The sequence below is a fragment of the Tasmannia lanceolata genome, unplaced genomic scaffold (genome assembly GCF_043159265.1).
Source record: "Tasmannia lanceolata isolate RefF3 unplaced genomic scaffold, GAP_Taslan_0.1 ptg000002l, whole genome shotgun sequence".
NCBI classification, from domain to species: Eukaryota; Viridiplantae; Streptophyta; class Magnoliopsida; order Canellales; family Winteraceae; genus Tasmannia; species Tasmannia lanceolata.
The window spans coordinates 33362883-33382615 of NW_027518679.1; the positions used below are offsets into that span (position 1 = coordinate 33362883).

Sequence of the window (19733 nt, forward strand, 5' to 3'; positions counted from 1 at the left end):
GCACAAGCCTTTGTGCTTGCTCCATTGAAGTACTTTGAAGAGTTGGAGAAGTTTGATGCAAGGAAGTTAGTGGTGGGACTTATGAAGTAATAGAAGCAGGTGGGAGCGTCATGAGAGCGGTTCCTGTCTCTTTGGGTAGCCGAATCGAGGTTCCGAAGTGGGAGCGGCACTCGAGGGAAGATTCCTGCTTTTGAGATTTGAACACCACTTGTCTAACCATTCAAAAAAAGAAAAAGAAAAAAAGAATTGGATCCTATTCCCTTCATATACCCTGTAACTTATACCTCATTAATAGAAATTACTGATCCCGATTATGTCTCTCCAGATAGTCCTTCCCAGCATTCTGAATCTGTCCTGTGATACTCATTGACCCGAGAAGCACCATATTTAGCCTCTATGACTTTCACCCAAAGATGATTTTCCTCCTTGCCAAACCTCCAAAGCCATTTCCCTACAAGGGCTACATTCATTTCTTTAATTCTTCTTATCCTAAGGCCACCGTTCTTCATCGGCGTACACACTCTTTTCCATTTAACCAGAGGTATCCTTTTTTGTCTTCTTATCTGCCCCACATGATACATCTTTGGATTTGTTCACACTTTGTATATGCTGACCAAAATGCCCTTCATAGTACCAAAGTCCACACCTCTCTCATGTAACCTAACCCTCTTCAACTCTACCCCCTATCTCTCTCTCTCTCTCTCTCTCTCTCTCACACACACACACACACACACACACACAACTCCGATCTATCTTGTAACCTTCCTTTCTCTGTCTCTCTCTCTCTCTCTCTCTCTCTCTCTCTCTCTCTCTCTCTCGATCTTAGCCCCTGCCATTCTCTCCTTTTCGCCAGTTTCATGGATCTATGCCATTTACATAGTGGGACTGGCCTTGGATCTCCAATGGCTATCAACTCTACTCTTGGGCAATGTGAGATTCAAGGTGTGGCCCATTAAATGATAAATTTTCTATGGCTATCAATTCCAACATTGAACAGTGTGAAATCCAACGTGGGAGACCATTAGATGAGCTGTTAGATGCCTATGGGGTCTGTTAGATGATCTGTCTCTAATGTATATTTATTTCACCCTTCGGCAATGCGATATTCAAAGTGGGTCCCATTAGATGATCTATCTCCAGTGTCATCAACTCCACTTTTGGGCAATGTGACATCCTTGTTGGGTTCCATGAGATGGTCTATCTCCAATAGCTATCAAATCTACTTTAGGCGATGTGTCATTCAAGATGGGGCCTTGTAGATAAACTATCTCCAATGATTATTAGATCCAAGGTGGGGTCAAGGTTTTAAATTTTAGTTTCGTTCGCCACGGAAATGGATATATTTCGTTTTTTACTCGGAAGTTCAACCGATTCGATCATGCCTCTCCAATTTATAATTTGAAGGCCCTATGAATATTTGTAGTGCATCATCTTCTAATCCAATGCTGCTGATCAAAAGTGATTGGTGCATTTAATATATTTGAAAACACTTTACTTGCATATTGTCCCGTTCTCTTGAAGTATGAGATGTTCAAATCCATAATTCATCATTTGACAGACAATCTATTTATTAAAATCATGTCCTACCATTCGATGCTCTAATAATTAATATTGTTGGTGGCCTTATTTAATTATTATGGTATTATTTAATTAGCCATCCGGCACTTCATCCAATTCCCCATGATGCACCCGGTTTTATATTTGTCTGTTCGATAATAAGAAAACCCGGCAACCTTCTACTGCCCCTGCCGGGTGGGAGTCTGATTGCTACCTTTCCTGCATCTTCTTCCATTGGCGTTGCTGCCACTTCCACGGTCTATAGCTGTTGCGACCACCACAACAGAGATTCCATTGAAGAGACTGAAAAATGTTTCCCATGTACCTACATACAATATGTACTTGAAATTATCACTGTTGCGTGGGTGGTTGGAGAGAGAGAGAGAGAGAGAGAGAGAGAGAGAGAGAGAGAGAGAGAGAGAGGCACCATGTGCACGAGGGTTAAAAGATTGGTCTGGGAGCTCCAAAATCAGGTTCATCACCTGGTTGAATATCAAAGATATTGCAGGTATGATGCTTCAGAATGGTCTTGCAACTATTTGGTGGGTGCTGTTGAGAGTGGGTACTTCAGAGGTACACCAGGTGGCTTCGGAAATGGGTGGTTGGGGACCGTTGTCAGAAATTGGTGATTGCGAAAGCAGGCTGGGTCGAAGGGTCAACTTTGAGTAAAAATCTTGTCCTGGGACAGATTTCAAGTGTCTTTTCCTACATAAACTGGTTCTTCTTCAAGAATCTTGTTGGTAATGGTTTATAGCCAGTTAAAAGATTCGACATCCTCAGGATGAAAAGCTACGTGCCAAAAGTGCCGGGCAGTTATTCTGCCATCAAAATTCTCATATTTTCTTCTTTTAGATCCATGTAATGGTCATAAATAATATAATATAACAGCTCTGCAAAATAGTAAGTCACTGAATTCTCTCTTGGTGAAGTGATTCATCAACTGTAATCTTCAGCTCACTCATTTGAACCACAATCGGGGCCAAGTTAATCACCTTATAGGATATGAGTCATATGACAACTCCATCTAAAATATGGAAGCCTTATATAGAACAACTTTTAGGTTGGGAACATCAGATTTCATTACTAGACTGTACATTCTAATATTTTATATATCAAGAGCATCCATAAATTTATGGATGAATCAGTGATCTTTCCCACAATTGGCAACATTACCATATCAAGAAGATTGCTGGAATTACAAATGCATAACAGCGCTGCTATTGCTATTGGATGCCCAACTTTAGTTGTTTTTTTGCATTGAGATATTACTAATATCTGGCTGTTCAAATTGACCGTCCAGTGCAAAGTGGTAGAAAGTTTTTCTTCGACAATATGCCGGAATTGAATATCCTGGTTTGGAGCAAAGAAAGGTAGATAGGGGAGCAGAGGGATGCTAAGACGGGTGGGGGATTGGTTTTGCTTAGATTGTGCTTATTGTAAGAGTTTGTCATTAATTCCTGACAAAGGTGTGATGGGACCTAAAGTTAGACCTGCAGACGATTCTGAATGTTTGGTGGTGCCCAAGTCTGCTTCGTTGGTTGCACCTAGTAGCAACATCAATTCATCTCGCATTCGCTCTCGAGCCAAAAATCCTCAAATTATGGGGTCATGTCTGTTGGAAAGTCTCCTTATGAAATTGTTTGGAAAATCCTTGGTATTAAAGACTGGTGCCAGAAGACTAAACCAAGGAAGCAGGATTCTTCCCTGGGAGCCTTCGATTCCCGCTTTCGATTCCCGCTCTGGCAACCTTGAGCATGATTCTTTTAGGGTTGCAACTTGGGTCGGGCTCAACCCGAACCCGACGGGTTCAACCCGGTTTTTTGCCGGGTTGGGTTGGGTTTTCCTGGGTTCGGTTGTGGGTCGGGTTGGAATTTTATAACCCGATTTGCAAATCGGGTTGGGTAGGGTTGGGGTACCGGGCAACCCGACCCGAATTGTAACCCGACTTTTTGTAAAGTTTTTTCTATTTTTTCAACTTTTATTAATAAATATGGTTTTTAACGTTTTAGACTTTTCTTTTTAGAATTTTAAACTTTTGGTGAAAGCGACTCACAGCTGGCAAAGCAATGAAAGCAGGCCTCGTACTCTCTTTACAACTTTACTCCCTTTGACTCTTTATGTCATTTTCAGTTTTTCTCTTTCCCAAATATAAGCCCTAAACTAAACAGTAGAAAGTAGAAACCCTAAGATCTAAAACTTCTTCTTTTCTCCTATACCAACGAAACCCTAACCCCACGTCACGGCGGCATGGAATCCTCTCCACGTCTCTGGTCCACGGCTTCACCTCCTCCTTGTGATGTTTTCAGTATCCCAAATCTCTTTTCAGTGTGTAGCACTATGATGTTTTGATGCATGTAGGAAAATTGCAAATTATATTGTAAGAGTCTTGGTGGTTTTGCATTACAATATGAGAACTGTGTTCATGCACCAGTGGTTATTCAACTGGTTGTGAGTTTGGTGGAATTCATTCAAATAGTTATGCTCTCTAATTAAACATTGTGGTTAAATCATATCAATTATCAAATGGTTGTGAGTTTGGTGAAATTCAAATCAAATCTGGCCGTTAAGCTGTGTTTTTTCTTTTGTTTTGGTTGTGAATTGGAAATCGGGTCGGGTTGGGTTGGGTCGGGTTGAGAAAATTGCAATTCGGGTTGGGTTGGGTTGGGTTGGGTTGAACACAGCCGGGTTGGAAATCGGGTTGGGTCGGGTTGGGTTGGAAACATGGGTTCCTCGGGTTGGGTCGGGTTGGCCTCAACCCGACCCAACCCGACCCGAGTTGCACCCCTAGATTCTTCCCTGGGAGCCTTCGATTCCCTCTTTCGATTTTCGTTTCGATTCCCGCATTCGATTCCGGCTCTCGTAACCTTGGACTAAACAGTTGTCTGTTGAAATTCCGAAAAATTCTCCAGTCTGGCAAGTTTGGTCCTCTATAGCTAATTGGTAGCGAAGGTTTCTGCGGCGAAGACGGATAACTTTATAATTGCTTGTTTTGGGGGAATTATCTGTGTTGGAAACTACTTTAGTCTGGGGCCCACTCTAAATGGGTCGGGACTTAGGCTCTTAGCTGGTTAGTCATCTTTCTCTCTCAATCTATTTAAATTGAAGGTAGTTGGTGGGGGTCTTTCTTGGGAAGATGCGAGAAGACCCTAACGATGGGGCAGCTTAGTTAAAGTAAATTAATTGTCTCTGCAATAGGTTTTTGGGATGGGTCATTCTCAGGGACCTTTTAGGCCTACTCAAAAGGCGGTGAGGTACTTACTTAATGAACTGATTTAATGAATTGACTGGATTGAATCGATTTAAGTGCATGCAACATACTCTTGTATGTAAGAATGGAAGGCCAAGATCCTGGGCAGCAGGAATCCTGATCATGCCCAGGGGGGTGTAAGAGAAATTTATTCATGGAAATCATGGTGCTAGAAAGCATCCTTCATAAGATAAGAAGGATGTCCTATGATGAGAGATTAGCCTCCATTAATAGATTTTTAGAAAATAGTAGAAATCGGAAGAGAACATGGGATGTCTCGAAAGAGATAGCTATTTCTTATTTGGAGGAGGAGATTGAAATTCGAAGAAGCCTGGGGTTCCTGAACAATAATCCGGAAATTGACAACTTTACCGACGTCCTTTCTACGAAGTCTTCTTGACGACCTTGGTAAATGCTCCCCTTAGTTTCTAGGAGGTGGTTTTGGTTCTGATCTTTGTTTGGAAGTTTTTGGGTTAGTTAATAGGCTGGGGGCGAGATTTAGGTGGGCTATAGTAATGTCCCCAATGAATTTGGGATTTCTTGGAAATCAGGACTTTGGTTCCCTGTACTTCCCTGGTGATGGGAAAAAATGAGGGTTGTAGGTTGAATTAAATTACTACAAAGTTTTTGTTTCAGAAGGTCGGGGAAAGTTCCTGTTCGATTGAGGGGTAAATCTACACCGGTCTGACTCAAGGTTTATCCTTGTCAGCCTTTTCCGATACTATGTAATGTAGAGGGGACCAGACCTCTGGTCCCCTCTGTAATTATTATAGTATCAATAAAATATGTCATCTTTCGACAAAAAAATGATGGTGCTTGGGATTGGGGATAGCATCGAGGAAGGTTACATTTACTATCTATTGACTCTGACAATGATACTGTAGAGATGGTGCTACACAGAGAAATGATCATCTTCATTTAAAGAAAGGAAGAATTGAGATATCCGTTTTGGGACAAGAACCTAAGCCATTTTAAAACTTTTTGATTGAAGTATTCAATTTTTGCTGTCTTTTATATCATGGGAAGTCGAAAAGGTCTCCTCGATTCGGGTTGGATGGCAATGAGTACTAAGGAGCCATTAATGCCCATTTATTGCTGGATGAGATCTTTGTACGCTACAATGAGTGAGTAAGTTTGGACACCTGGTCCTCTGTCAGTGGGAAGTCGAAGTACTACGGCGCCATTAATGCCTATTAATATCATGGGAAGTCGAAAAGGTCTCCTCGATTCTGGTTGGATGGCAATGAGTACTACGGCGCCATTAATGCCCATTTTTTGCAGGATGAGATCTTTGTACGCTACAATGAGTGAGTGAGTTTGGACACCTGGTCCTCGGTCAGTGGCCATTCTGAGGCGGTGAATCACAAAAGTAGGAATGGCCACCTTTCTCGTCCCTTCGCTTCCCTTGAAAATAGTAAGAGTAGAGGAGAAGAAAACATAGAAGAAGACCAGATGAAAAATTTGAACGATACTTCCTTAGCCCGATCCTCTTCCTCGAGTACTCTGGTGTTGGGTCGGAAGAGGAAGCGGACTGTGGACTTAACCGAGATTGAGGAAACTCTGAGCAGGATAAAGCTATGGTCTACAATGAAGAATTGGCTTCCAAATTATTACCGACGCCGAGAGAAGTCATTAGGGACTTCTTGAAGAAACAATGGAAGCTCTTTAAAGAGGCGGCTAACAAGAGGGCGGTAGTATTTTTTAGTGTCACTGGGTCGCGCAATGTTAAAGAAACTCACTTGCCTATGCATAAGCACCCTTTCTTTACCAAGGTCCTGGCGGATGAAGAGAATCTGAGACTTCTACGATGGGGAAGGAGATACGGCGTCGGGGATCCAGAAGTTGGAGGCTATGATCAAACGGAAAAGGCCATCAGAAGAAAAGGACCCAAACGTTGAGGAGCTCTCGGCTATTAGTCTCGATGAGGAGGTCTTTGCATCTGAGATTGAGCGACTTCTGTCGGACTTACAAAAATGCTTATCTTAAGGGGAGCTTACTCAAGATCTTTAATAGAAGGTTGTACAGGTTTTGACAAGTATATATTAGGGTTTCGAAAGGTTTTTCAAGGGTCTCGGAATGGAGGTATTTTGATTTTTGGATGGTAATAGCTGTAGAAGGATCTAACTTGATGGATGGGATGGTGCTGATGTGACTTAAGGAATTTTTGGTTTTTTCTTATGGCGAGTGGTGATCCGCTGGATCCCATACGTTGTAAATCAGAGAGGGACTTCTGGTCCCTATCTTCTGTAATTCTCGTATGAATAATGATAATAATTATATATATATATGTGTGTGTGTGTGTGTGTGTGTGTGTGTGTGTGTGTGTGTCATTTAAATTTTTTTATTTTTATGGATGACCATGACAATTGAACTGCTGGGTGTTGTGAGAAATTAAGTAAAGAATAAGAATTCTTTCTCAAGCAGCATTTCTCCAAAATCCAGGAAGATGTCCAAATAGTCCTTTCCCTACTTGTCTTGATTTTTTTTGTTTGAATTTCTCTCTTTATATCTAAGAGATTCTTTGAGCAGTATTTATTTCTCGGAAGTTATAATCATGTTTAAATTTGAAAGTTGCTAACTCCAGGTTGTCATGTTGGATGTGCTTTTTGGTCATTAACCACCCCACATAATCCATATTTGGGAGACACCCATACGAATTCCATGTCTTATGTGACTTATTGTTTCTCATTTGATTGGTTAGATGTGCGCTGATTATGATCATGATCTTTCAACTGGCTCTGGATCATACATCTTGTAATAAGATGACTTCTGAACTGAATTTGAAAATTATATTGGCCACTATTTGGAATTTGGATGCATGCATGTACCAAAAAGAGAGAAGAAAACATATAATAAAATGTGTGTGATGTGAAGAACAGACCTCACAGTTTAATATGGCTGTAATCTTGTAAAGATTTAACATCAAATTGCTTGCACTTCCAGCCTTGAATTTGTTCTCTTTTCATACTTTTCTGTATCAGGTGCATGCTGAATTAAGGAAATGGCTTCATGGGAATGTTGGCGCTGAAGTTGCGGCAACAACCAGGATTATCTATGGAGGTATATGTTTCTATTTGGCTCCATCGGGAAGGATTAGAATTCATTATGTGTTGATTTCATTTGCATGAAGCCTTTTGGCTATCCAAATCCTTTTTGCTTAGTTCTCTTGTTTTCTAAAAAAATGTAAGAATAATATAAAGTGGAGATGGCAGCAGCTATTTTAGTGTCATATGTCATGCTAATTCACGTGTCAAAAATGGTGTCTGAGGCAATTGTGTATTTGGTTTAGGTAGTAGCACCAGCAATGGGATCGATGAGCGATGTAATAGTGTTTTGTTTTGGGATGCAGAAACGATTAGAAAAACGGATGTACATATGGTTTGTTCTCCCAGTTTTCTTTGATGGGAATAGGTTCCACTTGATCTGAACACCTCTATATGTTTTGTCCAATCCTAGAAGACGGTGAGGCCTTTGGTAGGAGCTTGAGGAGATGCATGGGTGGGGCTATCTCTCTTGGTGTCTTTTCATGGTCCGGCTATTTCCCCTGGTGTCTAGGTTATTTCAATGCCATCAGATTTGCACATGAGAAGAAAGGTTGTAGGAGGGTGATGACTAGTATGGAAATTAGTTCATTAAAAGGGATGAACTAAAGGACCTGCCTGTAGTTCATTCCAGTGGATCTTAACGGATGTGTATGGTTTGTCTAGTCCTAGAAGAAGGCAGAAGCTTGAGGAGATATACGGGTGGGGCTATCTCTCTTTGCGTCTCAGGGTATTTCAATGCAATCAGATTTGAGAGTGAGAAGAAAGGCCATAGGTAAGGGTGTCAATTTTGGCTCGGGCTCGGAAGCTCGCTCGAGCTCGGCTCGAATCCTTAACGAGCTGAGCCGAGCCGAGCCGGCTCGTTAAGCTTAACGAGCCGAGCCCGAGTTAGGCCAGGCTCGGCTCGGCTCTGCTCGTTAAGGCTCGTTAAGAATTTAATATATTTAAATATATATATTATATATTAATATATACACTAAAAGGGTTGTTTAGGGAGTGAAAGGGGGAGGCAAAATATGTCACTTCTTTTTTGGAACCCCATTTGTTACTTGGACCACCCCCCTAGTGTAAAAAGAGTAGTTAAAAAACACTAGATAGGGCTGTCCAGGGAAGATGAGGGGTGTAAAATTAATATAATTCGAGCTCGATAAGGCTCGCGAGCCTGGCTGAGCCTGACCGAGCCGAGCCGAGCCTGGTTCGAGCCCGAGCCCGAGCCAAGCTTTTGAGCTTAACGAGCCGAGCTGAGCCTGGCCAAGCTCGGCTCGGCTCGGCTCGTTTACACCCCTAGCCATAGGAGGGTGATGGCTATAATGGAAATAAGTTCATTAACAAGAATGAACTAGGGGACCTGCTTCTTCGGTGTGGGAGGTATATGCGGGTTAATAATCGAGAGGATCCTATTATGGCTTGGGCGGATAGATTTCTTGACTCAAGTGGCTAGGAGGAACATTTTTGTAGGCATTAACCAAAGTATCTCTTCCTCATCTTTTTTAGACCATGTACTTATAAAATTGGTGTATGATGCTTTTAGCTATAGGCCAACTCCTTTTTGCTTGAGAACATGTTCTTGCATCTTTCGAGTTTCAAGAAGGTGCTTGGGTGGTGGAGAAATAAGGAGGTGGAGGGTTGGGAAGGATTTAAATTTTCAGAACTAAGGCGATGCAGGTGCATCCGATGGTAATAGTGATCGAAATCCCTCTATCGATGAGCTGCCTATTGGAGACCTCCATATTAACGATTTGACGGCTGAGATTGACGATCATGTCAAAGATATTGCTGAAGAATATTATTAGAAGGCCGATCATCCGAAGATCGTTAGAAGATTTGAAAAAAGTTTCTTTTTGTTTGTAGGCTTCTAGAAGCCTCACTGGTCAAACATTATTGCTAATGTAAAGAGGTTCTACATCTATAAAAAGACCACATGTCTCAATGAAGAAGCATTCCCCTTCAGTTATAATCTTTCCTCGTGATTCTGTTTCATTAGAAGGTAAAGTTCAGAACGAATTCTGCCCTATTCCATCTCATCTAGCTTACCTTGTTTATAAGGGGCACAAGAATGAGAAAAAGTAGGGTATTATGGAGGGAAGGAAAGTTTGGTGAGCTTGCCGGTTGATTTTTTTTATTATGCGTAGGATATTTGGTGTGGCACAAGGATGTGGTTTAACGAAGGGTGGTGAATTGTGGCTAAAGATATAAGGGCTTGCCAAAGGTTGGTTAATCAAGAGGTGTCGAATAAAGTTTTGAATGGTGAGTATTGAGATGTGAAGGGTAGGCAGTTTGGTTATGGTGTGTAGTGGGTTTTGGGTGTAGGAGTTAGGTTTTAGTTGGTAATGGACAACAAGGTGATTGATTTGCTTGTAAAAAAAAGTTCAACAAGTGGTGTAAAAGTTGGGTTGAGAATAGTAGCAGCAACAATAAAGACTGTTAGGGCTGAACTTTGGTTTTGTGATCCTTGTTGAAGAGTAAACAGAGGCTTCTAAAAGAAGGCACAAAAAATGTTGCTTGTCTTCACCTTCTTAGTGTCTTGCATAGAACAAGAAGAAAATTGAAAACATTGGCATCAAACAAGGTAAGCTAGATGAGATGGAATAGGGTACAATTCATTCAGAATTTTGCCTTCTCATGAAACACTATTACTAGTAAGCAGAAATTATAACCCAAAAGGGGAATGCCTCTCCATTGAGACGTGTCCTTTCTAAAGAGGTAGTACCTCTTTACATCATCAATATAAAGTTTGAATACTAAGGTTTCTAGAAGCCTACGACAAATTTTTTTTTCCAGCTTTTACACCCAAGTCCAACTTAACACTCTAGTTAGGTTTCTAGAAGCCTATAAATTTTCAACACAACTCAACTAAGCCTTTGTCCCAAACTAGTTGGGGTCGGCTAATGAATCCTTTAGAAAGTTTTCATGAAGAAGGTGAAAGGATCTACCCGGCTCAAATTGACTAAGTTTTTTTTTTTTTTTTTTTTTAATTGAGAATTTCATTGAAACTATGAAAGATACATTAGGGACCAGAGGTTCCGACTTGCATTACATAAAATCAATTAAGACTGGTCAGGATTATACTCCTAGGCCACTAAAAGCATATAGAACAAAGGCTACCCTCTACTATGAATACCACTAAAACTTCCTCCAGACCTCCGCATTTACATTGCAATCCTCCAAAACCTAAACTTCTAACAATGTCCCAAAAGCTATGGAAGCCTCCCTCTTTTCGGAAAAACTTCAGCAGCGTCTCACCTCTAGACAGCTCACCTATATCGAGTACTTCTCCAACTCCGCCAAGATGTGCTGGATTTGGAAATCTGGCATTTCGATGAGAAGCTGCTCTGGAATCCGATCCAGGCGACCAAGGTTTTTTCTTTAGTGATCTTTTCTTCCACTAGCCGGATGCCTACCACCTTATTAGCTTCCCAATTCATTCTCCTCTCGGCCCTTTCTTCAGCTTAACGTAGTTTGAAGAAAAGGGTGTTTAAATAACGACGAGTGGGTATCTTTGACCTCCCCTGTCCCACAGAGGCTGTACAAGGTGAAGGGGCACTCTTGGGCGTCTTCTTTAAAAAATTTCCACTGCTTCTGGAGAAACTCTCCCATCATTTCTTTGTGGGTTGCGTCAATAATGAAGGCCCTCTCCTCATCGTAAGTCATTGACTTCATCTCGTGAGGATATTTTCTAAAATTATAATCTTCGTAAATAACCGTCTGCTCTGCCCATCTGAACCAGAGGAAGAACCACCCGTGTTGTCTTGATTATCCATTCCTGGTTGTTGGTTTTGATTACCCAGAGCAAGAGAAAGAATCGCCCAAAAACTGAGTACTCCTTTGGGCTTCTTACTTCTCTTCAAAGTACTGTACTAGCGATGCCCTAGAATTCCAAATCCAAGACCTTACAACTTCCCGCTCCTCGATAAGGAGATAAGTATTATTTTAGCACTAAAAGTTAATGTGGCCCACTCCCCAAAGTCCAAACTTTAATGAAACTATATAAAAATAACTTTGGCAGTACGGTTTGATCTCTAAATCCTCACGTCTACTGTAAGCAATAAAGGGGATTCCCGTACCCAAAAAGCCAGTATCGTCTAGGACTGGGGAAAACGCCGAGTAGCTTATCCCAAAGCAAAACCTATTGTAGGCAGGTGGGATAATTTCTCCCTTACCCTTACTAAGGTGGTTCCGGATGATTTCTCCAAGTTGCTTATCAGCCTTTCGATTGATTGTACCACCCTAGCCTTAAAACTAGCCTTAAGTTTTAAACTAGGATGGCTCTCGCCAGAATAGGTGTTCCTTATTCTTGAAAAGTTGCCAGCTTTTTTATCTTCAAGCCACTCAACTTTCCGCCTAGGAGCAGGAGGGTTATTTGATTCGTACTCCACCATTGATGGCTAGATTTTTGCCTGATCCCAGGTTCCATCACACCTTTCTCAGGTCCAACCTTGGACAAAGCGCCAGGGAGATTTGATTGGTTAAATTTGAAATCAGGCCGGGGTCCGAGGGAGCACCCCAAAGCCAACTTTGAGAATTCGATGGATCACCAACCGGAACCGAAACTGAGTAGCCCAAGCCGACAGGATCCGAAGGGGTTTCAGGCAACCGCCAAACCAATGAGCTAGATGACTCAAAATGGGGTGAACAATCATTTTTTCCGGGGATTTCGATCCCTATGGTATAAATCTGGTTCAAAATCCTAATCTTAACAAAGGAATCTGAAAAATTCCTTCGGGGCGCTAGAATTTTGGCCGAGACAAAGCTCAAAAAGTGCTGATGATTTCCTTCCATCTTTGTTTTCAGGACCCTACCAAAAATACTTCCTATAGCCTTAACCGTTGATATGGCCCAAGCATGTAATGGGATACCGTAAAAGTTCACCCAAAGCACTTCCTCGCCTTGAATGAACTCCTTATTCCATGGTGTAAGAGAGCGAAATTGGACCCCAGTGCTTCAGGACCTTTAGTGAGGATCCTAGAGGCCTGTAGTTCTGATTCAAACATGAAAAGGAATTCATCTTCCGCCAGAATACAGGGGCATTGTCTGCCAGAATACATGGGCATTGTAAAGATGGAATGTCCCAAAACTTTTGTTCCCATAACCAAAGGTCCTCTACCGATCCAGTAAGATTTTTCTTTTTCCCTATCAGACAGGCTTTTATGGTATCCATTCGTACTTCCCCTTCCCTACTCGAAATGGACAAGATTGAAATCCCTCCGACCCCATGAGAGGAAATTGTACCAGTGTCAGGCCATCGATCTCCCTCGTCATAGCCCACCTCCAGACGGGGTAAAGTGCTAGAACGGGATACCCATTTGGAAGAGTTCCTACTCTGTCGACACCAACGATAGTTACCTCGCCACTTGAAGTTGAGATACTTGCAGGGAGAGCAGAACCAGTTCCCAACGCTACTATCTACCCCTTGTTTAGACCTCCCTTTGAGATCACCCCCACCCCCCCACCCCCCGGTACTCCGTATTACTATGTCTTGTTTGCAGATTCTGGATCTTTTCCGCCAACTGTAATTTTGGTATTGGCAGTGGAAGCACTGTCAATCCTCCAGCCATTTTCTCCCTATTGACAGTAGAAAGATTTTACAAAGAACCCGAGCCCTCCTTCAGATTTGATTAAATTGAATTTTGATGGCTCTTGCCTAGGCAACCCGGGTGCGTCTGGAATTGGAGGATTCTTAAGAAGTCAATACTAAGTAGAGATATCACCAGATGGTCGTAGACTAGACTCTTTACTGAGAGACCATTTGTGGGCTTGAGATATAACAATTGCTCCCAAATTGACTAAGTCTAATACTGATACTAGTTGGGTTCGTCTACATGGATCATTTTCTTCCATTCTCTCCTATCCAAGGTCATGTTCTCTGTTATGTTCCTAGCCCTCAAGTTTTTCCTTACTGTTTCTACCTTAGTTGTTTCGGTCTGCCCCTACCTCTTTTTACTCCATCAACTTGGCACGAGTCACTTCTTCTCACCGGAGCATCCAAAGGCCTACGTTGGATATGCTCAAACCATCTTAAGAGGTGCTCTCTCATCTTATCCTCAATTGGTAACGGATGATGTAGCCGCACATCCATCTAAGCATTCGCATCTCCGCTGCACTCATCTTATGCACATGCTGCCTCTTGGTGGCCCAACATTCTGAGCCGTACAATGTAGCTGGCCTCACAGCTGTCCTATAAAGCTATTTCTTCAACTTGGTAGGTGTTCTACGGTCGCACAGAACTCCTGAAGCATGCTTCCACTTCAACCAACCTGCTCTTTTCTGTGGTCAACATCCTCTTCAATCTCTCCTTCCTCATGTTGGATTGAACCAATATAGCGAAAGATATCCCTCTTAGGTACCTCCTGTCCAGTCATATTTACTACATCCTTGCCCCGCCTCTTTACATTACTAAAGTTGCACTCCATATACTCTGTCTTAGTCCTGCTCAGTCTAAAACCTTTGGATTCAAAAGTAGTTCTCCATAACTCTAACTTAGCATTAACTCCTGCTTTGGTTTCGTCAATTAATACTACGTCATCTGGAAATAACATACACCACTCGTAAGTTCATCCATAACTAGAGTAAAAAGATAAAGGCTTAGAGCTGATCCTTGGTATAGTCCTATTGAATTGGAAACTCACGAGACGTGCCATCCGTAGTTCTGACACTAGTTGCTGCTCCATCGCACATATCCTTAATCATATCAACATATTTAGTAGGCACTTTTTCCTTTCAAGGACCCACCGCAAAATCGACTTATGGCAAAGAATTTAACCCAAACTAAATTTTTGCCGACCAACCATGAAGGTATTCTATGCTGACAACATCAACAACTTCGGCAAGGAAATAGGATGGTTAGAGAATACGCCAATGATTTCTATCTTCTCAAGCCCCGTGTGCAAGTTCTAGAGACAAATAAACACCTATTGAACTTCTACATTTTGTACTTTCAAATTCTCATTCTCATGTCAGGGAATTACATCCATGATGGACTGCTGCTCAAGTAGTAGTTCTTGCAATCAAGGTTGAAATCAAGGTTGAAATCACAAAGTCCCAAACAACTTTTAGGGCATCTCCAAGTGATAGGGGAAGCATAGTAAGCTGTGGAAGGGTTGATGCAATAGGCTACGATCATGTAAGAGTAGCTCAAACTCAACGACCAATGCTCCAAAATCATGGGAGAGGTCAAGGAGGGTCGACCAACAAAAACACCATCTGTGATTCCATTGCATCTCAATTTACCAGACAACCATTCCATTGTTTTCAATATGGGAAAGGGAGATATAAATCCGATGAGCATTGTGGTAAAGCTAAAGAAGTGAGGGAGAACCGTCACAGAATAGGTGGAGATGAAGAAAATGGTGATGAGGAAGAAGCTTATGAGGAAGGGGAAACGAAGAAGAAAATGAGATCTCTATGAAGACATTCAAATTGGAGTAATCGCAATTAGGAAGGGGGAAACTAAATTATTGATTAAAGGAATCACATTGGAAGTAGTCGAATGTGCTTACTATCATCCACACATTAGAGGCACAAACTTCATCTCAATTCCGTACAGACCAGATAAGCCATTGTAGGACCTGCACTCTTTCAATTTGGCCCCCTGACGAGTAGGTTATTCCACCTGAAAAAAGTACAAAGCTAATATTTGATGGCAGTAAAAAGCCTATAAACCCTCTGAGATAAGTGTACCCTAAGGAAGTAAGAAGAGGTCATTGGCCACATTCTCAAATTAAGCTAGGTAGGCCACCATTATATTATAAGGCGGTCCTATTATCATGTCCATCCAATGCAGAGGTCTTTGCATTATGAACTGGAGACAATTCATATCTATGTTTGAAGATATGATGATTTGGTTTCAACAAGGGCCCCCTGAACCTCATCAAATAGCTTAAGAAAAACACTTCCTTGTCACCATATTGTTTATTTGCAATAATGTAGAAAATTCTCATTGTGCTCCCATTGGTGTTAGTCGGTGAGAGTTATCAGACATCCAATCAACCTCTTTTATGTAATTTCCCTAAGTTCAATGACAAACTCCAGATGATTAACTGACCTGTTTCCTATGAGAAATTATGTTATTAGCAAATAAATTTTAGGGGTATCCAAAGAGGCCTATTCTTTTTTACCTTTATTACTGTAGAAAACACTTAGCTTTCTTACCTTCCCATTCATGCAATGCTTTGCCAACGCTTCTAACACAACTATTTCAGGTTCTGTAAACGGAGGAAACTGTAAAGAACTGGCAGCACAGCCCGATGTTGACGGGTTTCTTGTTGGTGGAGCTTCCCTCAAGGTTGTTATCTCTATAGACTTTATACTCTTTTAATTGTGCTTATGATCTCTCCATTTTTTCGCTGAGTTTCTTCTCATCCACCTTCATCAGGCGGAATTCATTGACATTATCAAATCTGCTACTGTGAAGAAGTCTGATTAGAGTCTTGAATCAGGTATAAGATGTTAAAGTTTTGGGCATACTCAGTGTCTTTAGCCTTTTTAAACTCTTGAGAGAACTGGTTTTGTATTGTCATGGGTTGGAAACCTGAATTGAACCAGCAGGGTTTTACTATAAAACTGCCAATAAATCCAATATCCTTGTTCTTGGTCCACCCCTTGTAGGCTTTTACGATCTTTTTTTGGGATAGGGAATTGACATTGACACCAAAAATTTCGGTAGAAACCGGCCCAAACCGTCCGCTCCAACCTGGTTTGACCCGAGCCGGTCATTTCACGATCTGGGTTGATTTAAAAAAAAAAAAAAACCAAATGGATGCCCGGATTTTGAATTAACCTATTTTAAAAATTGGTTTGATCTGACAAGTTTGGTGCAAACTGTGCCGTTCATTTTTATTCCAAACTTAGCATCTTAATTACTGGTAAGTCATTATTTTTTAGGGAAAATTACTTAACCACCATTGACAGAAGTTTTTTTACCCATGTCCTAAAATTTTGTCAAAAACTAAAATCATCTTTCTTTAACTTTTAATGTTTATTTTTACCTCTTATATCCTTGATGAAGGGTAATTAAGTTTTGAGAGTAGCATTAAATCTTCAAATAAAAGAAACAGACCAGAGTCTTATCCCTAAATTCTGTCTCTTCTATTGTTCTTCTCCTAATACTAATGAGAGAGAAATAGAAAAAATTGTTTCCATAATTGTGTGTGAGCCTTCCCTAAATTTTGACTAGTTCAATATTTTTTTTCTTTATTAGTATTTTTATTAGGCTACTGATGTTAGCACCAAATTTCGGCCGAAATCCTTACCATTAAAAAAAAAATATCTTATTTATTACCAATTTTTTTTTATCAAGGTATTTATTTCCAAATTTCTTCTGAAGTTACTGAAATTTTGGACTAATACTTTATATTATTAAAATATTTCAGATTTTTGAGTTAAAATTTGAGTTTTCTTCCATTTCAGCCGAAATCTGAAGTTTCAGGCAAAATTACCTAAATTTCAGTGAAATCATTTCACGTTTCGGGTATGGTGAATTTTGGTCTCGACCAAAATCCGAAATTTTAGATTTCAGTCGAAATTTAAAACCATGGTTAGCACTACCATGTTTTGATAATTACAATCAAAAGTTAAGAAGAAAAGACAATGCAGAGTTAGTGCAATTGTTAATACATAGTAGTGCCAATATAAGTATCTTTTTATTATTGCCACCGAAACAACATTGTATCGTTCGTCAATGATAAAGTAGGGGAAAATATTACAAGCTATATAAGAAACTGATTAGTAATTTTAGCAATTAAGCTAAAATCATGGGAAGGACCCAAAGCAAATGATTTGTAATCTTATCTCACTTTTTACACTTTTTAATTAGCTCACAACAGTTGTTACAATACCAAAGATGCTGCCAACATCCAATCGTAAAAGTGTAATACAAAGTGAGTAGTGCTATTATCAAAACATGATAGTGCCGGACTATATTTATACTGGTATTCCAGGCCCATGTTAATATGTTATGTATGGGTGTAAAAATAGTGGGCCTAGGCCATCAAAATATGTGTAAAATGGTGGCCCTACGTTAATGAATATGTTAGGGTAGAGATTGGGGGGCCACCCATCAATACCAATAGCATCAAAACATGAGGTGTAAAATGGTGGGCCACACGATACTAGACTTTGTTATAATTGTAGGGCCCCACCTCGTCATAGCATCGTGTGTAAAATTGTGGCCGTCGCTGTATGATGAGTTGCATAAATTAGCAACGTGAGTGAAAAAACAGAAAACGAAAGAGGGAATGGGTGAAAGGGGTTAGAAAAGGTTTTTCAATAGAAAATTTTCATAGAAAGATGTTGAATGACATTGGTAAAAAATATGGTTAGTATATAGTAGTGTTCCGGGCTCATGCTATGCATGGGTGTAAAATGGTTGGCCCCACCCCATGGTCCCCATCAAAACATGAGGTTTAAAACGATGGGTCCCACCCTAATGCATATATGTGTAGAGAATATGGGTACCACCACATCGATAACGTTGGGAGTAAAATGGTGGGCCCTACCCATCAAAATCTGAGCTGTAAAATGGTTGGCCCCCACCCAGAAAAAAAAAAGAAGGTTTAAAACGGTGGCCCATCCCATCAATAGCATGAGGTGTGATATGGTGGGCCTTACCATAATGTAAAACCAGTGGTTGTTAGAGTACGCAGCGGCCACAAGAACGATAACGATAAACATAAAGTAAAAGTAAAATAAAGCCACAAACAAGAACACGTAGATTTTACGTGGTTTGGCAATATGCCTACTCCACGGGGCAGCAATAGAGACTTCTTCTTCACTAATCAGAGAGAAAATTACAGAGTATACGCTCACCCTCTCAAATAGAAAACAACCCAAGTTCAACCCTTCACAAGAGAAGAACTTACCCCTTTGAAGAGAAAACTGTTCTCTCTCTCACGTACAAGGATTTCTCTAACTTTCTCTATCTCTAAGAGTACAAGATAAAGAAGCTATTTTAGCGTTTTTGTGTATGTGGGTATTTTAGCCAAAAGAAACTAGGAATCACATATTCCCACGTTCACACGGTTTGTAAAACCGTAAAGGGATAGGGATAGAGGAGTCAATGGAGAGTTTGGTTTCTAATAGGAAACAAACTCCTAAATAATAGCAGTACTCAACATTCTCCCACTTGAAGACTAGTTTCTTCTACAGTACGAAAAACGCTCCTACTGAATCGCTGCCCAACGTCACCATTCATCAACTGACAACAAGCCCGAGAGAAGTCGTGCACCACACAAACTTCTCTCTAACAACGGGCTTTGTCAATATATCAACAACATTATCATTCGTGTGAATCTTTTACAATGAGACCTTTCCATCTTCCACAACGTCACGAACAAAGTGATGCTGAACATTAATGTGCTTGGTACAAGCGTGATAAACCGGATTTCTTGCCAAATGCAATGCGCTCTGACTGTCACAATATTATCACCTTTTTTAACTTGACCTTAAGATCTTCAAGTAACCTCCTCAGCCATATAGCTTCTTTACATGCATGCGTAGCTGCCATATATTCTACTTCTGTCGTAGACAAAGCAACTATAGACTGTAATCTCGACATCCAACCAACTGCGCCATTGGTTAAAGAAAACAAGTAACCCATGGTCGACCTTCTTCTATCAATGTCCCCTGCATAATCAGCATCCACATAACCAACCAAATCCAAACTTTGGCCACTTTAACAAATAGAAGCCTCAGAAGTACCCTTCAAGTAGCGAAGGATCCTCTTCACAGCAGTCCAATGATCTTTTTCCGAATTTGCCATATACTTACTAACTGCTCCCACTGCTTGCGCAATGTCTGGTCTGGTGTAAACCATGGCAAACATAAGAATCCCTACTGCAGATGCATATGGTACTCGAGACATTTCTTCCTTCTCCGCTTCTGTGCCAGGACAC

The 19733-nt window shown here is 40.9% G+C and overlaps 1 protein-coding gene across 1 annotated transcript in view; it reads left to right on the forward strand.

The window, feature by feature from the left end:
* The window catches only part of TPI (triosephosphate isomerase), a 39331-nt gene extending 22892 nt beyond the window's left edge, over nucleotides 1–16439 (forward strand). Inside the window, exons 7-9 of the mRNA XM_077376604.1 lie at nucleotides 7786–7864; nucleotides 16044–16126; nucleotides 16217–16439. Coding sequence (XP_077232719.1) covers nucleotides 7786–7864; nucleotides 16044–16126; nucleotides 16217–16267 — 213 coding nt within the window. The 3' untranslated portion in view covers nucleotides 16268–16439. The remainder of the gene's footprint in view (nucleotides 1–7785; nucleotides 7865–16043; nucleotides 16127–16216) is intronic.
* The last annotated feature ends 3294 nt before the right edge of the window (nucleotides 16440–19733 follow it).